The following is a 24,413-nucleotide window of genomic DNA, read 5'->3' as shown; positions in this document are numbered from 1 at the left end:
AAAACTCAATTATCTTAAAATTACAGATGTCTCACAAAGTGTGTGTGGGGGGTGTCGGAGGTAGGTGTTTTGTGGGAATAAGCACTTGAAAACCTGCTCTAAATGAACTAAAGTACAACACAAGAAGTATTGACTGTGTGTGGGGTGTGGTCTGGAAGGCATTACAAGGTGGTCCGTGGTGCCTGACGTGGCTGGGTCGGGGGCTGTACACAGTAAACAGCAGGTGTGCACGTGATCCCCATCCTAGGAGTCCCCGCGCGTGACCAGAAAGGGAGGCCTTCCCTATCTGGGGGGCTGCAACCTAACAGGTCCCAGGAGTGGCCAGCTGTGTCTCCTGATGCTACTTACCTGACAGGAGCCCTGACCAGTCCTGGAACCGTGCGTGTGCATGTGTTTTTCTCCGGGTATCCAGAAGTCTGAGAAGACCAAGCCAAACTGGAGATTCCTGCTAGGGAGAAAGTCCCTGAATTCTCTCTCTGTGGCCTGCACTGCTCAGGGTAGCACCGCAGACCAGGGCAAACACATGCTTGTTAGCCTGCCACCATCCCGAGTCCAGGGAGGACATGGCCACAGACACCAGGGCACACTCACTACGAGTTTGGAAATGTCCGAAGGACACTTGGTCTAGTAATGCTGACCCTGATTATGGAACTGGGAGCTGGAAGACCTTAAAACCAATCCCAAATCAATTCACATTTCTATTCATACATAGAACATTTTTTAAAAACCCAGGAAACTAGACAGAAAGTGGATTTAAGACCAGGTATTCCTTTTGTAACACTGAGAAGGCGGCAGAAGGAACAGACTCCCTAGCTTGGAAATCAAAAGCCACCATTGGAAAGGATATGTGCCTTGTATTATATGAGACAAAGACCTAATAAAAAGAACCTTTTTTTTTTTAATTTTTATTTTCAGTACATTAAATTTACTCATAAAAACATTCTAAAAATGTACAATTTTTCCTTTTTAACAAAGTATAATAAAACATAAAAACCCCAAAAACAGAATACTTGACATTTACAATTCAAAATCAAATTAGCAGAATATTAAATATTTACAAAACTATATCTTTTAAAAATATTTATAAAGTTACATGCAATTTTGTAGAATTGACATAAAAGAATGGCTCAAAAATGGGAGAATTTTCCTTCATTCCTAAAAAGAAATATGTCCAATAGAAGCTGTGAAGATTCTTGAGTACACGAGGTCTTCAGTTTCAGTACCAAAGCCTGTCTTTGTGCATCTAAGAACTTTACGCATGAGGGGCTCCTCACAGCACCGGGATGGACTGGCCGGCGCGCCCCTCCCTCCAGTAACAGTGTAGTAACATTGACCTTTGGCCTCAACCAGCACAGTACGTAGTTTGCAAGTGTTGATTAAAGATACTCACTTTGATTCAGAACCTCAGGACTTTTAATTGAGCCTCTTCAGAACCCATGGATGTAAATGTCACCTGCCTCATTCTTTGGGAGTCATCTGCACTTTGGAAAGGACGGCCACCTCACTCAGGGTCCACGGGCCCATCCACTGGACGGGTGGTCGAGCTGAGCAGGGTCACGGTTTCCCTTACAACCTTTAAGACTCTTGGACATGTAACGCCATCAGTTATCAGCGTGTAAAACTAGCAAGGCATCTAGTAAGCCACCACAGAAGCAGGAAGAGTGACAGTGACAGGGAGCGAGGAGGGTGCGACCCAAGTCCCGCTCAGGAAAGTGCTCACTAGCAACACGAGTGAGTGGACAGATGCAAGCCTCGGTCAGCCTGTGCTCAGACGGGAACGCGTGACAGCCGTGTAACGGTAGGCAAAGTTACTACCCGCTCTGCACCTCCACACAGCGTGCAGTATAAACTAACTGTGGGACTTCTTGCGATAAAGGACCTAGAATTCTAAATTGGTAAATTAAAATACTGAACCTACTGACTACTATATTAACAAGCTGAACTCGTGTAATCTTTTGGAGATTATAAATGATGCTGGTCTTTTTTTTTAAAAACATCCAATCACATACCTGCTTTCAAGAAAATAGTTTTGTCTTTATTATTCTAAGTGCTAGCTCCCATTTTCTCAGTGCTCTTTAGCAATTAGAAGTTTTTAACATTTATACACTTTCCAATTTTCAATATCATAAAATAAAAATTAGAAAATAAGGTAGAAAATTGAGTGTTCTGCTTTAAAAAACAAAACAAAAAAAATTAGTGTTTTATCCCAACGTATCTACTTCAATCTGTACATTCCACTTTCCCCATTCTTGGGGATAGAAACTTTAAGATAAGACAGACCACACAGAGCACAGTGGCTGGGGCCACAGCATTTAGAAACTGAGCCCACAACTTCAGTGACTGATTCAAAGGGCCAGCCTGATCTGTTTCTAGCTGATGAGGACATCCTCTGAGGCAATGCCAAATGCTCTTTAGGCTCACTGACTGTGGTTGCTTCTGGAGAGAAATTTCATCAGAGACGATACTGCTAGCAAATATTCCCAAGTATGGGACCCGCTCACTCGAGAAGAGGTCTCACGGGGCGGCAGCTGAATGCTTTGTGCCTGTGTGTCCCGTGTTCATGTTTTACCGTTAGCAACTCTGAGTGGCCACACGCATTTTCAAAGACAACTAGAAGTTTCTCTGAGACTTCTCATGACTGGAACACAGCCACACAATGTCTGAACCTATTTCTCTCAATTTGAATGTCATACTTTAAGTTGAAGTTTGTTCTGATTTTTTGTTGTATTTGACGCTAACCTCTAATATTTATCAAAACAGTTATAAGGGTAACAACAGACACTTTCATTCCCCAATACTGACGACTAAAACAAAAAAAAAAACCCTAAATATGATTTTTCTCTTTTGTTATGAGACAGTTTTCAACAATTTCACTGTGTTGAAATAGGATTTATTTAAAATAGTTCTTTGTTTAAAAAAAAACCAAAAAATTTTAAAAGTTTGGCTTTCAGCACATATCCAGGCCACTGTAACGGCCTTCAGAAATATTAAAATCGTAAACATCAATGAACACTCCAAGTCTTCCTTAAACATAATATGACAAGTTCCAGTCTAGTACTCTTTAAGGCAAAGTTGTGTCAGTTCTCACAATTTTGACATTTTGTAGTGTTTATAATTTAAGAGATCAATGTAACATTCCCCCAAAAAGCTGTTGTAAGCATCATCATTACTTCAAAACTGTAGGTAACACTGTGCCAAGGAGAGAGAATACAGAGGTCTGTCAATTCTGCATTGCATAGAAACAAAACTACTAAAATAAAACTCTAAAAAACTCTACTAAAAGCCTTTCATTAAAAAAAGTAACAACTTTCTGCCTTAGTTTCCAAGAAGCCAGGAAACTGATCTGAAAAATTTGAAGCCTTACAACACAATGCCTCAAATTCTAGGGTACTCTTGATTTACACCAATTTTGCATGAGGCTGATTGTCCATTTTAAGAATGGTCTATTATTATTTTCTCTTTTAAATATTCAACTGGAAAATCCCTGGGCAAGGCCTTACCAATCAGTATTTTAACATTGAAGGCTGTAGCATTTAAAACAGTATTATTGAAGCACAAAATTCCCTTTAGCCATGAAGCTTTAAGTCCCTAACTTTCACAACAAAAGCTCTCATTGCATGGGGTAAAATTGAGAGCTGCGTGGTGGACTGTATTTCCCACCTTGATAAAACTAGACTTCTGCAGGTCTTGTAGCTCTGTCCTGTCGGTGTAGTCTCTTTCAGAGTCTTAACCACTTTCTATTGTAGTTTTCCGGTAATTTTTAAATGGAATTAACTATTGATACAGAGCCTAATACAAAAGAAGTTGACAGGAGAAAATTTCAGTCGTTTGCTCAGAGATTGTAGGACTGTATTATTGTTGAAAGGTCTGTCTCAAGTGTGAATCCGTTAGCAGTGAGCCTTGGGGTCCTTGGGAAGTCCATGGGAGATAAAATAACTTGCAAACTTGGCTAAGGATACGCAGCCTCCCGTCAGTGCCGATCACGAGGCCGTGCTGCTATCGCGTCTGCCAGGGTTCCTTCATGGGGAAGACGACAGGACTCAAAGCTCTGAAGGGCTGGGAAGGAAGATGTCCTCAAAGCTTTGACAGCTAGGGATTCTCTGGGACTTGGACCCTTTTAGAAATTAAGTTGTTGCAAGTAACTATTTCTGTTTAATAATGTAGTTTAAATGTATTTGCAGGAAAAAATAAAAACCTGAAAACTGCTACAAGTGCTTTTAAGGAGGGAAGGAACACTAACACCTCTTGTGTACTAAGTCATGTAGCCTGCTGGTGCCGACTCTAAAGACGGAGTCTCTGAGTGTCTTGCACTGACTGGTCTCAGGGAGTCTGTCTCCCAGAACTGCAGAGATTGACATCAGTTTACATTCTTCTGTAGTGCAATCCTTAAAAAGCCCAGAGATTAGTGCCTAACCACTGTTAAGAACGAAACAGAACAAACAGAACAAAACAAAGGCGACATTTTCCCTCACCAGGGGTGTCAAGAGTCCGACTGGTAGAACTCCACTTGGAGAACTCCGACCTTCAGTTCTCGATCCAACCTCACGTAGCTGCCCTGGAATTACGTGTGAGCCTAGAAGGACCAATTACGGCAATGCTCTTCAGGAGACGGCAGGTCTCTGCATTGCGACCAAGGGTGGAGGTGGCCAGTTTTCACCCACAGTGGAGATACCCACTAGGCCAGTCCTGACATCAAGCTCCCGTCTAGGATTTTGGCAATAAAACTGAGTTTGATGCATTCCTACGCTAGGTTTTCTATCCAGTCTAGTAAAGTAAAGCACCTTTGGATTAAAAATATTAAGCTCAACAGCAACTAGACTTCTCAGTTTTGTATTTAATTTTCCTTAGGTCTCCATGGCTTAATAGTGTTCTGTTGCCAGAGAAAAATATCAATCTGTGGAGTCCAGACTTTCTGCTGGAGGGGCATATTTCAACCTAAAAGTACCTAGAGAAGGGGGGAAAAAAAAAAAAAGAGATCAAATTTGAATCACCATAGAATTACTGCCATGATCTGTCCAAAGTTATTTCCGGAGTCACTGGTCAAGATTTGGGTGCTGGAAATCTAAACCACCTCTTCTAACCACTCCCAATTCCCCTGCTGCACCCCCAAAACTCTTTTGTAAAGTTTATCAAATCAGACAAACGGTGCAGAGACTGCAGAGTTCCCAGTCCTTTCCCTCAAACTTTGGGAGCTCAGACAGCAAGAATCAGCCCCTTCCCTGGGGCAGGGCCAGGGAGGCCCGACCCCACAGAGGGCTCTGGGTTCGCTGCCTCAGGAGACGCAGCACCATCTCTGTCAACGGGGGTGGCCACAGCCCACAGGCACCCCACCTGCCACCAGACCCGACTCCAGGCTGTCTGTGCAGCTCCCCTCAAAATTCTCCAGAAAGCAAGTGGCTGACTGTCCAGCTATCCCCATGCCCAGAAAAACAGCAAGAACAAACCTGGTGTGGTAACGACAGCAGACACACACCTGACTAAAGGAGACAAAAAAATAGCGAGTGGAAGTAGGAAAGGGGGGAGGAAGAAGATACAGCACAGGGAGCGAGGACACCACGGAGCTACACGGCGGCCACGGCCACGCCACGCTGGACCGGGGACACAAGCGGGGACAGAGTCCCATCGGCAGCGCCTGCACTCACACGCCACGCCCTCGGTTCTCAGTTAACACTGGGCGTGGCTCTGAATCACCCACGCTTGCTCCCCAGTCACGTGGCACAAAAGAACAGACCGCGGAGCCGTCGGGCCACGGCCAGAGAGCCACACTGGAGTGAGGAGCAGGCGGAAATCATAAAGACAGTCTCTGAACCAAAGCTGCCCTCTGGGGGCTGCACAGCCCATCAAGAGTTTGGTGCCTTTTCAGAGAGCACTTGAAAATCACTTCTTGCTTGCTTTAGAAAAAAGGAAGTTGATTATTATTTTCATAAAAAGGACACTCCTGTCTGGATCTCTCCACCTCGAGAGCCTTTACCTTGCCGATTGAAGTCCATGGACGGCTGCTTGCAGTCCTGAGCGCGGTGACCGGTGGCCCCACAGTTGTAACACGAGAGGTTCCCGCTCTTTTTGTGACTGGAACCATTGCTACTGCCCACCAAGCCCTGGGCCTGGTAGACGCCCGCCGCCCCCATGAAGTTCTGCACAGGCGGGACAGTGAAGGCGGACTGGCCACCCAGCACGGGCTCGGGGCCCACGCCACCACCGTAGGGCGAGTGCACGACTGGGAAGGCGCCGCCGCCATACTGCTGGGCACCCATGTAGCCGCTGCCGCACACGGGGCTGAAGGGCAGGAACGGGAAGGGGAAGACTGAGGGCCCCGAGAACGGGTGCTGGAAGTAGCTGGCGTAGCTGACAGTCAGGCCGCTCGAGCCGCAGCTCCCACTGCAGCCGCATGACGTGCACACAACACAGCCGGGCGGCGGGGCGGGCGCCGGCTGCTGGGGCACCGGCTGCTGCTGATGGTGGTGGTGGTGGTGGTGGTTCTGGGCTGAAGCGGGGAGGTTCCCGGGGGAGCTGCCACCACCGCCGCCGCCACCACTGCTGCTGTAGAAGCTGCTTTCGGGGACCGAGGAGAGCGCGGGGCTGGAGCTGGGGGCCGGGCAGCTGGGCACGGTGGCCATGTTTGCGAAGGATGGGGAAGGGTGGCTACTGGAGGCGGCAGTGTTGCTGTTCGCACAGAAGCTGCCCTGCAGGGGGCCCACGGGCACACTGCTCATCGCAGAGAAGGCAGCTTTGGTGTTGGCTGTGTACAGAGCAGTCCGGGGTTTATTATTGCAGGGGGCACACTTATTTGCACATTGTTAGAACAGGAGGTTTGCCCAGAGATGGCGGAATCCGCAGGGACAGATGAAGACACCAGGAGTTTGATGGGCGGCCGAGCCACGTGGAAGACGGTGCTGGACGTCCCCGCGGCAGCGGTGCTGGCTTCCACCACCAGGGCCGGCTGCTGCGCCGGCTTCATCACCCTGTCCAGCGCGGACGCGTGGACGACTTTGGTGCGGGGACCAAAGGAGACAGTGGGAGACACGGAGCTGCTCTCGGCGAGTCCGGAGAGGACCTGCATGGGCTGATGGGGGGTGGACGAGGGGAGCACATCCATCATGGTATTGCCAAAGCTCTTGTCCACCTTGATGCTGCTTCTTGGTCCAGAGACTTTACTGCGCTCCTCGAGGGACAGCAGTGAGTGCACAGAGGACGAGAGGAGCTTCATGTCCGTGCTCCCCCTTTCCGCCTTATGCACAGAGTTCAGCATCCGGATGGGTGCAATGTGTGAGGCCGCCGTCATCATCTGTGGGGGCAGCGAGTGGTGGCCCGACGGGGTGGAGCCTGCCTCGTTCTGCACAGGGAGGACCTGCGCCGTGGGCCGGGCGGAACTTGAAGTGAAGTGGTTCAGCAGCATCACGGGCTTCTCCTTGTCAGGGCCCTCCAAGTGGATCTCCACACCTAGAGGTGGAAACAGCGTTAGCACAGCCTGCCTGGGCCGGGCGGGGGCAGCGCCTCGCGAGCCACGCAGGAAGGAAGGGCATCCTTACGTCTGTCGTTCTCTTCCGCGCTGTCTGAGCTCTCTTCCCGGGCCTGCACGCCCATCGGGCTGGGTGAGGAGCTGGAGCACTCGGACGAGCTGCCTTCCCGGGCCGTCTGGTGAGGGGCCTGCTCCACCTCCACCCGCAGCGCTGCGGAGAAGGGACAGGTGACAGTCCAAAGGTGGCACTGAGGTCCTCGAGCTACAGGACACGACGCTGGCTGTGCCCTCCTCTCCCGCCCACAGGCATGCCTGTCGCGCTTGTCTTCGCATCAGCCCCAAGGAGGCAGGTCCTACCCTGGCCCTATGCACACAGGGTTGAGGCTCCCACGCTCGGCAGATGCACACACAGCCGTGCTCAGCTCCCCAAGCACTCACCACAGACCAGGAGAAGGACCCCCCCACCACCAGGTGCTACAAAAGCAGCCCTCCACCAACACAGAGACCTCTGTGTTCTGAGGCCCAGTGACACAAGACCTTTTCGGTCAAACAAGTACCAAAAAGATGCACTGACAGTTTTTTCTTCCTGGTTCCTGTCACTCTTGATGTTTCTAGTGCATAAGGAAAACAGCAGAAGGGCTGTTACCGTGGTCCTCCACCACCCCCTGAGGAGAGGAAGGCAGGGGGAAGGGGAGAAGGCTGGTGGTCCGGCATCAAGGACTTCAGGGTGGACATGCAGGGCAGCAGCCTAGGGCCACCTCTCTGCACCCACGTGAAGGGGAGAGACTGGCATCTATTTTCACATTTCCTGTTCTTTCCCTCTCACCAGAGCAGTTCCTGGGTCTAAACCTTTTGCCCAAACAACTTCAGGAGAGTCACCTGTCTCCAGCTGCAAACCTAAGGTCCCTTCTATTTGTCTACTGCAGAAACTATAAGAGCTAAAACGAGGAAAAGTAACTCTTTAAGTACTAGGAGATGGAAATGGAAAAGTGGTGTGACCTGAGGTCTGACCCTTGCCAGAAGGGTCCCGGGTCCAGGCGCACCCGGCCCCACCCACCTGCAGCATGGCTGCCTCGCACTGTCTGCACGGGCCCCACGTGGCTGGTGGGGGGCACGCGGGCCACTCCGCTGCTGCTGACCGGGGGAGGGGCCGAGGGGTTCAGGCACCGTTTCTCTGACTTCTCCCTGTGTGACAGGAAAGCACACCAACAACCGAGTGTTCAGTTCTGCTGAACAAACTCTCAATGCTTCACAGATGCTACTTAAGTACACATGCTCCACAGAAGGGTGATTTCCGTCAAACTAATCCCCAGGGTAGAAGATAACTGACTTGTCAGATTCACTCTAAAGGGTCGTTTCTAGCAAACCAAAGCCACATTTGTAGAGTTTTAAGAGTATTAATTAAGGTTTAAGAGTATTAATTAAGCCACCAGCAGTAACAAGTCCTAGCATCTGTCCCTCATGTTAGAAACTAAAACGAACACATTTCATAAACAATCTCACACTCACTTCTCCAGCTCCAGTTGAGTCTTGAGTTTTTTCTTTGCTCCCATGGTGAGGGATTCAAATTTATTTAGATCTTCTTCCGTAAGGCTCAGAAACTTCCACAGAAGAAACAAATTACAAAGTTACTGAGAATTAATTAGGATTCTGAAAACAAAGAACTTGGGAGTTTAACTTAATAAACATATTCAACCTCTCAGATACGTAAACCCATAAAACTTAACCAGATAATAAAAGACAGGGAAACGCTACAATATTTACTTGCTAAGTGACTTGGTGTCCAGAGTCCAAAATACAAGACACCCACTTTGCACCTGAGAGTCACGGGCTGTGTCTCCTGAGCCTTCGGCACAGGCGTCTGGACCACAGCTGGGTGAACGTGGGGCCCTGGAAGGTGCGTGCTGTGCGGGCAGGTGACTGGGACAGTGTCCTGCGGTCTCAGCTGCTACTGGGATGCGGTTCATGGAAGTGTCCCGCTCCAGGGACCCGACTCCCACAGAGAGGAGCATCGTCCTCTTTAGCGGCTCTTATTTCTGGAATCACGGGACACCAGCAACTCTGTTGGGCAGCAAGTGATCCAGAAAAGCACATGCCATCCAAACTGAGTGGAAACCTAACCCACTGCCCTTGTACTAAGAAAAAGATCCTACGTGGTTCTCGTGACGGCCCATAATATGATCTGTGATTATAGCCTTTTCAACTACATACATCACACTATAACTTTTTAAACTGATAGTAAAATCTGTTGTTTTTAAGACTTATGAATCCTAAACTGAGAGTACTGAAAATATACTTAAAATGTGTTTTTTATTAGCAGTAAAAGCTTGACTTCTAGTTCTTCAATTGCAGGTTTTTGGACAAAGGAAATGTTTACAGAGACCAAAGCCACCACAGCACTTTATCCAGCAGAGGGCACTCAGAGTTCAAACATCCCATACAGGTGTAATTTACCAGAGACATTGAAACTTGAAAGAAATTTCAGAATTTAACAATGGAAAAAAAAAAATGCTTCTTGTCAAAATTCTATTGTAAAAATAGTTTCTATGTAGGACTGCTTGAAAGATATAAAATTCATCTATTCCTTTAGCTATTATGCCCTTAATGAAGCCAGGTCATCAGCCAGCATTTACCCGGGTCAAAGTATGCGGGGTCCTTTAAAAAGGCCTGCACTGAGGGCTGTCTAAGCAAGGGGGATGCAAGCTCCAGAATCTACTACTTCTACCCCCCACAGGGTGGCTGGAGGCACAACACTCTTCACATCACATACAGCAAGTATCTACTTGGGAAGACCCCAAACTACCTTTAAAAAGCTGTTTGTTCACAAGCAATTTATGTTCCTTTTTTTTTTTTAATTTTTTTTTTTTTTTATTTTATTTTTAAACTTTACATAATTGTATTAGTTTTGCCAAATATCAAAATGAATCAGGCAGCTTCAAATTCAAATCCATGGCCCCCTTCAGCGAACTCATGGGACCCGGGGAGCACGCATCTGGCAGTGTTAAGGACCAGGTGGCATGACCTCCACAACACACGCACTGCTGAAACCCAGCTCGGTTCCTCTGGGAACGAGGTCCGAAGAAAGAAAGATTACCCGAGACAACAAGCACATTCTATCTGCCTGCCAGTAACCAACGTACCTTCTCCATCGTGAGCTGTTTAAAGACAGGGTAATACTTGTGCAAACGCAGTTTCCGAAGCCAGTCTAAAATCCCATTTTGCTCCTGGGTCTGCGGGGCCTGCAGGCTGGACGGCATCAGGATGGCGGGCGAGCTGTCCATCGGGGTCCGGTAGGCCAGCGCCGAACCTGCACCCCCCGAGTGCGAGCAGTGGGGCAAGGCGGCCGCACTGGCGGAGTGCTGCACGTGGTGCTGGGCGCTGCCCTGAGAGGACGGGATGCCGGCCACTCCGCACACAGGCCTGCGAGGACAGCAGACAGGTGGTTTTCAAAACTCCACGGCCTCCACTCAAGACCAGCTCCTCTATCCAGACTGCATCTGCAGCCCACTTCACCACTAGCGTTCAAGTTGCGGCCTCTGCCACCACACCCCCGCCCCAGTTGACCATCTGTGGACATGGACGTGTGCATGCACCTGTTCAGACACAGCGCCTGAGCACATGTACACACACGTGTGTGTCACCACCAGACTTCTGGTTGAGCTGCCTAGTTTTTTTCTGTTGCTTCTATCACAGGATAATACTAACATATACTAAAATTGACTCCAAACATTTTTTTTTAAAAAGTAAATTCCAGAATGCTGGAAGGAGCAAAAGCATCTCTCTCTGTGCCTGCCCCTTCCACACTAAACTGCAGACCCACAGATTCATCATGTGCTCACACACTCCAGGTGAGGGATGAACAAGAAAGGCGGGACACCAAAGATCTCCTTGCCTGACTGGCGTCCATAGGACTGTGTGTGTGTGTGTGTGTGTGTGTGTGTGTGTGTGCGCGCGCGCACGTGTGTGTGTGCGTGCATGTGTGCGCGCACCACCCCCCCAAACATGTGAGGTCAGCCCATTTTAGGGCCCCAGCTGGCAGAGAACCCAGACAGCAGCAACTCTGACCCTTCATGGGCTTAATCACTCCCTGAGACCTTGTAAAAATGAAGATTTTCAGAAATTCTGGTTTCCTAGAATGTACAGGGCCCAGAAACTGGCATTTGCAATAAGGGTCTTTGGGAATTCTAATTCCAGTGGCTCAGAGAACCCCTTTTTTTCTATTTTTTGAGAAATCAAAAAGTAGATTATCTCTATCCAATTCTTATCCAATATTACTAGTCAAGACTAAGATCAAGAATGCCTTAGCTCCAGAAGCAACTGCTGGCACACAGCGAGAAGCAAGCTCTGCAGCAAGGCTGCCTGGAAATGCGCGGGTCGCACGGGAGAAGTCTCACCTTCCAGACACGCCCATCATGGTACCGACTTTAGAAAGGGAAGGGTTGCCAGGACCTACAAGTTAAAATGAGAATAATTCATTCACAGACCATAAAAATATTTCTACTTTTACTGAATTACATTTTACAAACTCACTTGGACTTTGAAGCTGTTGGGTGGGAGAAGAAGTGCTGAAAAATTTCTTAACATGGTCATTTTTTAACACATGAGAAGGTAACGAAGCCAAATACCTAAAAAACAAACAGAGTGGTTTTTTCAGCATTAAAATGTATTATTACCAAAAAGTAACTGGGAGAGAAATTTTAATTTTCAATTAAGAGACATTTGTATCAGAGAAAAACTAAACAGAAGCACCTTAACCTCTCATCTTCCTGCTTTATTCAGTTTAGTTCTTGGCAGGATTCGTGGGTTTCCTGGAGCCCCTTCCCACATTCACACTGTACTACACTGTATGAACAGAGTCTCTCTGGGCCCACAACACGGGGCCTGTGGTCTCAGCTGCCGGGGGCACTCCAATGGCGGGCCCAGTCCCGGGCCCTGGCAGCAGGGCTCCCTCTGTAAACGTGTACAGGACAGCATGCAGGACACCCTCAGGGTCCAGAGTCTCTGGACCCAGGAGACATTTTATTAGGTCTTCGTTTCATCCTTTCTACTACAGAAGAGAAAGGATAACCAGATTTTATTTCATAAGACTGTCAAAATTACAGTACATGTTGGCATATACTTCAGAATTCCTTCACTTGTATATCCTCAAAAGCATGCCTAGGTTAAGATCCTTCAAATTCTCTGTAACTGAAGAGGAGACCGGAACCATCCAGACCACGTGTCACCTGAGCAGCCCCTCCGTGACCAGGCGGCCCAGCCCCACCTACACCACCGAGGGCCGTCGGTCCACCAGTCACACGGTGCTGCTGCAGGGGGCTGCTCTCCGTGGCCTTATGGGGGTCAGGGGGAGCATTACCTCAGGTCCGCTTCCAGATCCATATGGTTTCGCTCTACATAAAAGGAATCTGGGCCAGCTAAGCAAGGAATGAATTTCTCCAAATTTTCTTCAGGATACAGCTGAGACAACTGAAAGAGACGAAAAGGCACAGGAAGTCTGGCACAATCTACTTAACAGAACCAGGACTCCTCAGTGTGAGAAACACCTGGGCAGGTGTGAGGAGGTGGCGTCTGCTGGTGTGAGTCTGGGCTTCTGCATCCACTGGGATGCAGGAAGCCACAGCCCACCACAGCACAGGGAGCTGGGCGGCAAAGCCACCACATCGACCCAACTCCAAGAGGGACCTCTGAGGAGACGGCACATGAGCTGTCCAGCTGCAGCAGAACACGAGGAAGAGGCGGCTGCCATACAAGCGGGCAGAGGAGATGGGCAGGGATGAACACGCCCCACAGGCTGAATGAGGGTCAGACAGCAGCCGGCCAGGAGCCCGGGCACGGGGCAGGGAGACTGTGCCCTCACTTCCGAGCTCTCTTCCGTGGGCGGCAGGCCGCAGGGAGCCTCTGCAGGTGGCACAGGGTGCAACGGCTGTCCAGGGGGCCAGGCAGGAAACCCCATACCTCCCCCTGGAGCCTGCTCTTCATCCAAAGCAGAAAGCCCACAGGTCACAGGCCAGGATGAGATGGCGCCTGCTCTCAGAGCTTAAGCACAACCCCCAAGTTTCTGGAGATGAGGAAGAACACCTTCCTGCCTCTGGGAGAGGAGGAAGAAGAGGAAGTCCTCCTGACACTGGTCTTTTCTCAGGGAAGGTAAAAACAAAACCCCTCCAACCCCAAGGAAGGGCAGGAACCCCTCCTGAGTGGAAGGGCCTGCATGAGCACAGAGTGGACCAGGTCAGCTGCTGGGGAGGGAAGGGCAGCGATGCTAAGGAAGGGCAGTGATGCTGAGAAAGGGCCCAACCCTGTGCCTGGAGCTCGGGCTGCACCAGGACGGGGAGCCCCCATCCCCACTACAAATCTATCCCCAGCGCCCTCCCTGGGAGTGGAATCAATGGGGCAGGCAGACCTGCTCTGTTCCACAGGTGAGGCAAGACCACGCCATACTCCTCTTGAGACTCCAGGGACCAGCAGGTCTCTCTGGAGGAACCCAAACGCAGCTCTGCTCCTGACAAGACTAACCCGAAGCCACATTAATGGTTTGATGGATTCCATTTCCAGGCTAGTTTCTAGACATGATGTCTAACATTCAATCAAAAATTATAAGATAAAAAAGAGGTGGGAGTCTATTGTCAAGATAATCATTAGAACCAGACTCAGAAATAACCCAGATGTCAGAGCTATCAGATGACTTGAAAATGAACAAAAACCCCTAAAATCATGGTACCAGAGATGAAGAGTTCAGCTCATGAGCAACCTGAACAGAGCTGAGGAGAAACATCCCTCAACTTGAAGACAGGGTCAAGTACACATAACTCAAGGCCCAGGAGAAGAGAGAGTGGAGCAGAAGAAATACTGAAGGAGGTGATGAACAAGACAGTGAGGCAGAAGCCCAGAAAGGGCAAAGGACCCAAAGCCAGGGGAGTGTCAGCTGCTGCAAATACCCAGACAAGAGCGGCAAGGTCTGCCAGCATAAGCGGAGTCCAGAGAAGCACTTTTCCACAAAACAAGTAGGGAGGCCTGGAGGAGAGGAAACTCAGTGGTCTACATGGTACAGAGGAGCAGGAGAGCCCGGGGCAGGACCCACATCCCTAAAAAGAAGGTCTGTGGCACTCTTCAGGGCAGGACAGGCTGAAAAAAGAGGCATGATCGAGCAACTTCTGTCCAAGGTGTTCAACTAGATTTTCTCCCATGGGATGTTTTCCCTCATCTTATAATCAAACTAGACAGCATATTAAAAAGCAGAGACATTACTTTGTCAACAAAGGTCCATCTAGTCAAGGCTACGGTTTTTCCAGTGGTCATGTATGGATGTGAGAGTTGGACTATAAAGAAAGCTGAGCGCTGAACAACTGATGCTTTTGAACTGTGGTGTTGGAGAAGACTCTTGAGAGTCCCTTGGACTGCAAGGAGATCCAACCAGTCCATTCTGAAGGAGATCAGTCCTGGGTGTTCACTGGAAGGACTGATGTTGAAGCTGAAACTCCAATACTTTGGCCACCTGATGCAAAGAGCTGACTCACTGGAAAAGACCCTGATGCTGGGAAAGCTTGAGGGCAGGAGGAGAAGGGGATGACAGAAGATGAGATGGTCAGATGGCATCACCGACTCAATGGACCTGGGTTTGGGTGGACTCCAGGAGTTGGTGATGGACAGGGAAGCCTAGCATGCTGCAGTCCATGAGGTCGCAAAGAGTCAGCGAGCGACTGAGTGACTGGACTGAACTGAACTGATAATCAAACTGCCAGCTGCACTCTGGAGACACTGCAGCCGTGCTGGCTCCACTCGGCAAAGGTGGCCACTTCAGATGCTCAACTGTGGCTAAGACAGTGGTTCACCGCCTGGCAAAGGCCAGGCTGGGCGACTCTAAGCATGCAGGTATGGCGGTATGTGTATGGCGGTAAAGAGGTATTTATTAGTGCAGCTTGCTGTTGAGATGGTATTTGTTGAATCAATTTAAAAACAAGCAGCCGCCTTTCAAATTTTTTTAATATTTGAAAAAATAAACACAAACAGGAAGATTCGACATGTACACACACACAAAGGTGGAAGCAGGTGGAGCCTGCGCCCACTGCCGCCTGTGCCGCCCCTCCCTCAGCTGTGGCGGGAGAGCAACAAACTGCCATCAGCCAAAGAGCCCTGGCACCCGAGGACTCACACCCTTCTGCCCCGCCCAGTTCTCAACAACGGGAAGGAGTGTGGACCACATGCCGCACCAAAGTGGGAATGCCCACCCTGCACTCACTGCCCTGGCTCAAGGCAGCATCCATGGGCATCAGGCTGCCTTCTGACCGTGATGAATGGGACCCTATAACTTTTATAAGAGCCCTTAAATCACCTTACCTTTGAAATAAATTCAGTCACTTCAGAGGAAGATTTGGTTACTGATGTGATTGAAGAATCAGACCACAAGACCTTAAAAACAAACAAACCAACCTTAAAAACAGACACCACATACTCAATTCACAGCACATTCTTCCAGGGATTCACAGCCAGTACATGGCGGTAGTGGGACGAGACTTTATATATATAAAAGCCTCGTGCGTTTATATACCCCTTGGTGTGTTATAGAAAAGATGTTCATGTAACTCTAGTCCATTAAAGCTTAACTTCCTGTTTTGCACAATTATTCAAACATCACTAAGTCACTCATGTGTGGAGCCTAAGGTTGCCCCTTAAAGCGTCATCAAGTCCCTGATGCCCCCGACTGCTTGTGTGCACAGCCCCTGATGTGGGAACCCCCTGCTCAGGTAGGTCAGTCTATAAGACGCTATGAGAGGTGAGCCCGTCCAACAGTGAGAGCTCCCGTTCAGGGCTGTGGCCGTGCTGGTGGCCCACAGGAGTCTGACACGAGCCAGGGCAGTTAGGACCAGGAGAGCAGGGACCAGCTTCCACTGCAGGGGGCAGGGGAAGAACGCAGCAGAGAACATCAGAAAGGCCTTTCCAGAAGTTCTACAAAGCCTGGTACAGTGGGCACAAATGTCCACCTTCCCAAATAGACTGTGAGTTCCCTGGGGCAGGGGGCTGGCTTCCTAGCACTGCAAAGTCGCTTCAGTCGTGTCCAACTCTGTGCGACCCCATAGACGGCAGCCCACCAGGCTCCCCCATCTCTGGGATTCTCCAGGCAAGAACACTGGAGTGGGTTGCCATTTCCTTCTCCAGTGCATGGAAGTGAAAAGTGAAAGTGAAGTCGCACTGTCTGTGCTATTTTCCACCTATGTCAGCACAGACACCTGTCAGAGGCTCTCCTGCACTGAGAAAGGCGTGCGCTGAGCTCAGAAGGAGCGAGGCAGGACAGAGGGGAGCAGATGGGACAGAGGGAAGCAGGGCCCAGAACAAGAAAGGTTAAACCATGAAACCATGACGTTCACCCTAAAGTCCAGAAGCACTGGAGGATTTCAAGTCAGGAAATAAAATGACTGAGTCTTCTGTCACCCAAAGGGAAGCATTACATGCACACTGATGTAGAGAAACCAGAGCTTAGAGATAATCAAGCAACTCTCAAGCGCCCAGCACCCGCCAGCCTCTTGCATGTTTGCTGACGGTCTCCCAGGCCTGAACTCAGGGCTGGCATCTCTCCTCCCTGTTGAAATTCACACGAGTCCCTTTCTACTCTGGAGCTGTCATAGCACAGAACAATTACTAAGGTGTGTTTTTCAAGCCCCAACAAAATACAAATCGATCAAGGCAAGGAACCTTTCTCCTTTCTCTCTGAATTATCGACGCCTCCCAGAACTCATCACAGCAAGTGCTAGCATTTTTTAATGAATGTGCTGTGCGCCATCCAAAATCTACCTACACTAAAATGAAAATACCTACACCATTTTTTTCTGTTTGAAATAATTAAATCTTTTAACAACACTAAAAACAAGACTCGGGGTAGTGAGCTGCTCCCCATGTAAAACAGCAGTAGCAGCCACGATTCAAGGTGAGAGCTTTCTCGCTTTAGATACGTGACCCAAGCACTGTTGGCACTGTGGTTTTCAAAGCAAAACACGCTGCACATCACGCGCACAAACACACCCTAACTCAGCTCAGAGCATCGAGCCCAACACCCAGATGGTGAGCACAGCACAAACATACCGTTTTACACTGAAACAGACAATCTGCTTCCCTGACCATTTTACATTTAAAGAGGGACAACTATTCTAGGTAGCCTGCTCCTGATATAATCTTCTTTGACTTCCAAAAGGAGTTGATGTTTCCACCCAGGGCAGATACAAAGCAACGATTGGAAACCAGCTGACTTCAGCAACACACCTCTGCAGGAATCGCAGACTGACCTGACCCAGCCCTGAGCCAGAAGAGAGGCCAGCCAGCCCCCAGAGGAGTGTGGACCAGGAGAGCAGCCTAGCATCTTGCCACAAGCTAGAGACACGTGATCCAGTGAGTCCAGGATAGCATCAGTCATAAGCTAACCCACGGTTCCTGTACCAGCAAGAAAAAACACTGCCAATCAAATGCTGCCACAGTCGCTTCCTATCAGCTGCACTCACTCAAAGAGCCACTGAGACCTAAAGAGATGGACTTCAATGTATCTTAAACATACACAAAAAAGCATACTGTGCATAGAACAGGTAAGTATTTCTTCACACTCAGAGTCTGACTCCTCTGACTCACTGTCTGTCTTGCTCTCAGCACCCTCTGGTCCAGGGGCAGCAGCTTAGGAAGAGGCCCTGCTACTCAGGTCACAGCCCTCATGTGGGAAGCCCTCATGTGCCCAGTACCACCAGACCTGCCATCAGGCCTCTGAGGAGCTCTGGAGCCAAACACAAGGACAGGCAGAATAGTCACAAAGGACAAGGCAGCATGGAAGCAGCACGGACCACGTGCTTTTAGAACTGTTTTTAATGCTAAAACTATCAACGGTATTTGCTGTGAACTACAAGCGGAAAGCATCACCAAGAACAGGATGCTACGAAGAAAGAACTGTCAGGGAACAAGAGTTCTTCCAAGTTTCAAACAGGACAGCAGAGGTGAAAAAGTCAATTCAAGATACAGAAGATGAAGGACTCTTCCACACAGTAAATCAAAAAAGTCAAAGGGAAAGAAAATAGAGGCAAAAAGAAATAAAATAGAGGGCCAGTCTTAAGGTCCAACATGCCGACAGCAGGAGTTCCAAAATAAAACTCAGAAAAATGGGGCAGAGGAATCAAAAGAATGATTCAAGAAAAGGTCCCCAAGTTAACGGGCTTAAGCAAAAAGGGCTGATGCGTCCCAGCACAGTGGATGGAAACCTACACCCACGTGTGGCTCTGAGAAATGTGCGAGTGACTGGAACCAAGCAAAGGTCCTAAAACTTCTAGAAACTGTAGAACAGAGCCATGCTTCTCAACAGCAACAGTGCAAGACAGGAAATAAGAAGTGCTTCCAAGCTCCTAAGGAACATGACGGCTGGTCTAGAGTTGTATTCCCGGCCACGTGTCAGGACAACTGGATAAAGACACTGCCAAACGTGAAAGTCGGGAACTGTGCCTCCCCAGGACCTTCTCTAAGAAGCTACAAGAACCAGAACTGACCTGCAACAAGAGGTGATCTGCGAGCCAAGAGCAGGGAACCAGAGCTGGAAGGGAAGAGGGGACCCCAAGGTGAAGACACGGGGGCCCTCAATGAGACAGTGCCAGCCTGAGTCCAGGTGGGAGAAGGGCCACAGCTCCAGAGGGGGAACCAACGGAATGTCGGACCCATCTGAACACAACCAGGGAAAACTTTAGGGGCAAAGCTGTTTTCCAAGTACGCGTTCCCAAGCAACAAATAGAGACAATTAACCCCCGGAAGAGCAGAGCACCGGCAAGGAACAGCACTAAGCGTCCACCACACGGCCCGGGAGCCACAGCCTCCACGCAGCCAGGCTGCCGCACAAGCACCGGTGCAGTGTGTCCCCTGGTGACGCGAGCACGCACACTGGAGTCCCTGCACACGTGGAGCTGATGGGAGCAAGAACTAAGCAAGAAGCAGTCGTTAAGACTGGCCCTCAGCTAACAGTGAGGAGCGCTCAGGGCAGTGAAGGCTGTTTCAAGATGGAAAAGCAAACTTTTAAAGAAAAACACAGCACTAAAATAAATGTGCTGTCAACCCACTCCAGTATCTTGCCTGGGAAACCCCATGGACAGAGGAGCCTGCTGGGCTAGAGTCCGTGGGGTCGCAAAGAGTCAGACACAACTGAGCGACTAAACAACAGCAACTGGGTTCTCAACAGAGACGGGCGTGAGAAGAACGGGGTTTTTATCGGTCCTGCTCCACAGTTCCTCTTAAGTCAATACAACTCTCCCGTCTGCCAGGCATTTCAAGTGTTTGGGTCATCTTCTGGGGTTTTTTCCCACCCTGTCCTTCATGCATAATAAGTAAAGAAAAATATACTTTAAAAAAAGTTTTAGTTATTCGACAGTGAGTTTGGGGAAGCTGGTAAATGTGGACATTTCTACATGGATACAAAATCATTTTGTATTTTAAAAGATTCTGTCATCTGCTTCCTGGATTTGATTTCCACAGTAACTAGTAACTAGCAATTACAACTTCAGCAAAAACAAAACCAACTCCATGGAAAAAAAAGAACAGGAAACTCAAACTCCTACTTGTAGTCTATTTGTTACTTACATCTTCCTATAAAAAAATAACCTTTCATTTGCATCCTGGAAAACAATGACACATAAAAATTAAAACTAGAGATAAACAAGGCTGAGAAAACGGGTGGCGGGGGGGGCGGGGCACGGGAAGTGTCGCTGACTTTTCCCTTAATAAGTGAAAGCTTCCAGAAAAAACTGCTTCCTGAGTCTTCCTACACTGTAAGCAACAGAGGGCACACCACCCCGTGGTACGGCAGCCACTCCTAATAAAGGTTTTTACTGTTCTGGCCATAGTACAATAGACATTCATTTCCAAGTTCAAAAGACAACCTATTTAAAGGACAATTTATCCTAATTATTTAGGGTTTTGTGGACAAAAATTAATCCTCAGGTAACTTCTAAAAGTGTTTTACTGAAGTATAACTGACACTGAAATGCACATATTTAAAATGCACACTCTGACCAGTTTAGACACACGCATGCACCCACGAAACCATCCTTCTGGTCAATGTAACGGACATGGCCATCACCCCTCCCCAGCAAGCTACTGACCTGCTTTCTGTCACTGCAGATTATTTCACATTTTCTAAATTTATCTCAATAAACCCGGAAGGAGCATACTTTCTTCCCTGGCTTCCTTCACACGTGTAATTATGGAGTTCTCTCTGTCCATACTGCATCAGTAACCCGCTCCTCCACGCCCAACAGCCCACTGTGTGGTCACAGTACAGTGTATGCCCAGTCTCCCGTGATGGGTATTTGGGGCCTTACAAACAAAGCTGTTATAGACATTCGTGGACAAACCTTTGTATGAACACATACTTTCATTTCCTTTGGGTACTGACCTAGAAGTGGGGCTGATGAGTCATATTTTAGGAGCATGTTTAACTTTTTAAAAAACTGCCAAACAGTCTCCCCAAGTAGTTTCACCATTTTATGCTCCCAGGACAGTCCTTCCACATACCTGCCTGCAGTTGGTGTGGTCAGTCCTGCGGACCTCAGCCGTTCTGATGGGCAGGCAGCATTAGCTCGTGGTGGGTTTAACTGGTCTCTTCCTAACGGCTAATGACACTGCACATCTGTTCACGTGTGCTCTCTGCCCTCCACACATCTTTCTTGGTAAAATGTCTGTGTATTTTTTATTGGGTTATTTTCTTATCATTGAGTTCTTGAGAGTTCTTTTTATAGTTTGAATACAAATCCTCTAACACACACGTAATTTACAAATATGTTTCTCCTAGTTCTGTGGCTTGTCTTTCAATTTTCTCCACAGAGCCTTTCAAAGAGCAAGTTTTAAGTTCTGATGAAGCCTAATTCATCCATTTCTATGGGTCATGTTTTGGTACCCTACCTAAGAAATACTTGCCTGTTAAGTCACAAACCTTTTTTCTGTGCTTTCTTCTGGAAGTTCTATAGTTTATGCTTTATGCTTAGGTCCAAAATTAGTTTTGAGTTAACTTCTATACAAGAGGTGAGGTTTGATCAAGATTCTTTTTTCTTTACGTATGGTTGTCTGCTCCAGAACCGTCTGTTGAAAAGACCAACCTTTTTCTTCACTGAACTGCCTTTATACCTTTGTCAATAATCACTGACCAGGGTGGTGTGGCATCCAGGGCCTTAGCCCAAAGCGGAGGAGGCCTGGCCTGCAAGACGGAACAGTCACCACCGCCGACCCCAAGCCCAGCCCAGGGCGACCCCAAGCGGAGCCGCAGGCAGTGGGAGCCTGAGCTGCTCTGGCCTCATCAGAGCGCTGCCTGACCCAGAACATATGGAGCACTCGGGGCAGGGAGGGACCTCAAGCCTGACTGATGGCGCCCGAGCAGCCTCTGTCCTTCGGAGGGCCACGGTTCCCTTGTTTGGTTTTGTTGGCGACACTGAGCAGCATGCAGCGCCTTAGCTCCCCAACCAGGGGTCAACCCCACGCCCCCTGCTTTGGAACGTGGAGACTTAACCACTGGACTGCCAGGTAATTCCACAACAATAAAACTCTTATCAGAAAACTCAAAAATGACTCCTTATTACCTTGGCTTAGACAAAGATTTCTTAAATACAAAAAGCACAAGTAACGAAGGAAAAAGTAGGTAAATTGGACTTCTTCGAAAGTCAAAACGTCTGTGTGTCAAAGGACAGCATCAAGAACATGAAATAAATTCCCACAGAGCGGAAGACAGTATCTGTAAGCCAAAAGGCCCGGTAATTCCAGTCCTAGGCATATATCCGAGAGAAACGAAAGCATCTGTCCACACGCAAAACTGTACACAAATGTTCACAGCAGCATTACCCATAAGAGGCAAAAAGTGGGAACCACCCGGAAGTGTACCAGCCAGCTGCTGAGCGGGCAAACAGAACGTGTCCATCCACACGGTGGAGATTCACTCAGCCATCAGAAGGGAAGTACCCACACATGATACAACACAGATGAGCCACGGAAACATTATTTGCGCGAAAGAAACCGATCACAAGAGATTACATATTGTATGATTGCACTCATGAGAAATACACAGCACAGCCAAACCCAGAGACAGAAAGTGGATTAGTACTGCCTGGGACTTGGGGAGGAGAAGAGGGCAATGACTGCTAACAGGCATGGGGCTTCTTGGGGTGATACAAATACTAAAATTAAGTTGTGGTAATGGTTACTAAATTCTGAATAAATCGTAAAAACACTGAAATTTTTTTTTCTATTTTTTAAACAATGTATTTGGCTCCACTGGGCCTTAGTTGTGCCATGGGGGACCTACTTCCCTGACCAGGGATCGAACCCTGGCCCCCTGTACTGGGAGCGCAGATGTCTTAGCCACTGGATGACCAGGGAGGTCTCAACACCGAACACTTAAAATGGATGAATTTTATAAAATGGATGAATTTTATGGTATATGACACCTGTCTCATCAGAAGTGTAAAAAAAGTCACTTATAAAATTTTAAAAATGTTTCATCTTTAAAAACACCAATGATATTCTCCCAAAGTCTTCCAAACAATCAATTGACCATGTACACGTGAGAGCAGCTCTGGCCCCAGGGGTGGCCCCTGCCCCTCTCAGCATCTCGGTGTCAGGGCCCCTGCACTTCAACAGCAGTGCTGAGATCAGGTAGTGAGTCCTCCAATTTGTTCATTTCAAAACTGCTTTGACTGCTCTGTAGTTTCTTCCATATACATGCTATTTGTTACTCATTCACTTATTTACATAGGCCGCACCACCAGCATGCAGTATTGTGGCTCTTCCACCAGGGACCGAGCGCGGGCCACGGCCGTGAAAGTGCCGCGTCCTAACCACTGGACTACCAGGGAATTTTCTCCATGCAAATTTTAGCATCATCATGTTGATTTCTAGAACAGAAAAATGCTCCTGGGACTTACTTTTGCAGACAGTTGTGTGAGATGACAGAGAATCTCTAAGTTTACAGGTGTGTGCAGAGATGTTCCCACAGGGTCCGTGGTCCTTCCTCTCTACAGAACTGCAGCTCTGACCACAGCCAGCCAGAGACTGTGGTTAAACCCTGGAAGCTAGGCAACCATAAGGCGCCTCATCTTTCCAGCGTGATGGGATGCCCAAACCAAAGGTCACGCATGTTACACGTTCACATCCCACAGGCGGCCACTTAACTTAGTCACAAGCAGGAGAGGGCAACTCACTGCCCAGAGCACCCACACGGCCGAAGCTGCATGAACGAGCAGCGTGCTTCATACATAAGAGAGCTGTGTGTTTTTAAATGTTCATTTTATCTTTCCTTAGTATCTCAAATTACCATCCAAAAAATACAGTTGGGGCTGTAAATCCCTGAGGGCACATCAGGTTAGTAACCCCACCCCCCCCAAAAAAACCTAGCTGAACTGCTGGCTGGTGAAGGCTTATCACTGTCCTAAACACAAGAGTGTGCTTATCAGTTACCTCACCAGGAGAAGTAAGCTTTCAGATAACCAAAGCTTTTCTTTAAACACTAAAACACTTCATTCAGCTTATGCATCTGGGTAGAAACTTCTAAACTCAACTGTTCACTGGACCTCCAGAAGACTCAGGGTGTCCCTGTCTGCCAGCCTGCTGCACCCATCCTGGTCACAAGCCCCTCGTTTGGAGAGAGGCCGAGGGTCCACCCTGCCCAAGCTCACTGCTTTATAGAGAGGCTGAGGATGGGGGCTGAATCCAAACGCAGTTCGAGCAGACTGGCTGTGAGTGGGGTTCAAAGGGCCTGATAAACAGTACGCCTCAATTTTCACAATTCTCCACTGTAGCTAAATTAGGTGACCAACTACCAGGAGCCGAGTGTGTCAGTCCAGGGCGCACTCCCCCCAAACCCACCAAGGAGTTTCTGTCGTCCGGGAGGTGCAGAGGGACACGGCTCATCTCTGCAGGCACTGACTCCCCCAGATTCCAGCCTCTGGCTGAATGGAGGTGC

The 24,413-nt window shown here is 48.6% G+C and overlaps 1 protein-coding gene across 1 annotated transcript in view; it reads right to left on the bottom strand.

Annotated features, from left to right (window-relative positions):
* Nucleotides 1-1,042: 1,042 nt before the first annotated feature.
* Nucleotides 1,043-24,413, bottom strand: part of ZCCHC14 (zinc finger CCHC-type containing 14) — a 47,946-nt gene continuing 24,575 nt past the window's right edge. Inside the window, 11 exon segments of the mRNA XM_070388585.1 lie at nt 1,043-4,945; nt 5,972-6,757; nt 6,760-7,440; nt 7,530-7,670; nt 8,517-8,644; nt 8,969-9,060; nt 10,600-10,879; nt 11,854-11,908; nt 11,990-12,084; nt 12,816-12,925; nt 15,794-15,865. Of these exon segments, the coding sequence (XP_070244686.1) occupies nt 4,890-4,945; nt 5,972-6,757; nt 6,760-7,440; nt 7,530-7,670; nt 8,517-8,644; nt 8,969-9,060; nt 10,600-10,879; nt 11,854-11,908; nt 11,990-12,084; nt 12,816-12,925; nt 15,794-15,865 (2,496 nt within the window). The 3' untranslated portion in view covers nt 1,043-4,889.

Source organism: Bos mutus, chromosome 18 (genome assembly GCF_027580195.1).
Source record: "Bos mutus isolate GX-2022 chromosome 18, NWIPB_WYAK_1.1, whole genome shotgun sequence".
NCBI classification, from domain to species: domain Eukaryota; kingdom Metazoa; phylum Chordata; class Mammalia; order Artiodactyla; family Bovidae; genus Bos; species Bos mutus.
This window is presented reverse-complemented; position numbering and strand designations above follow the sequence as displayed.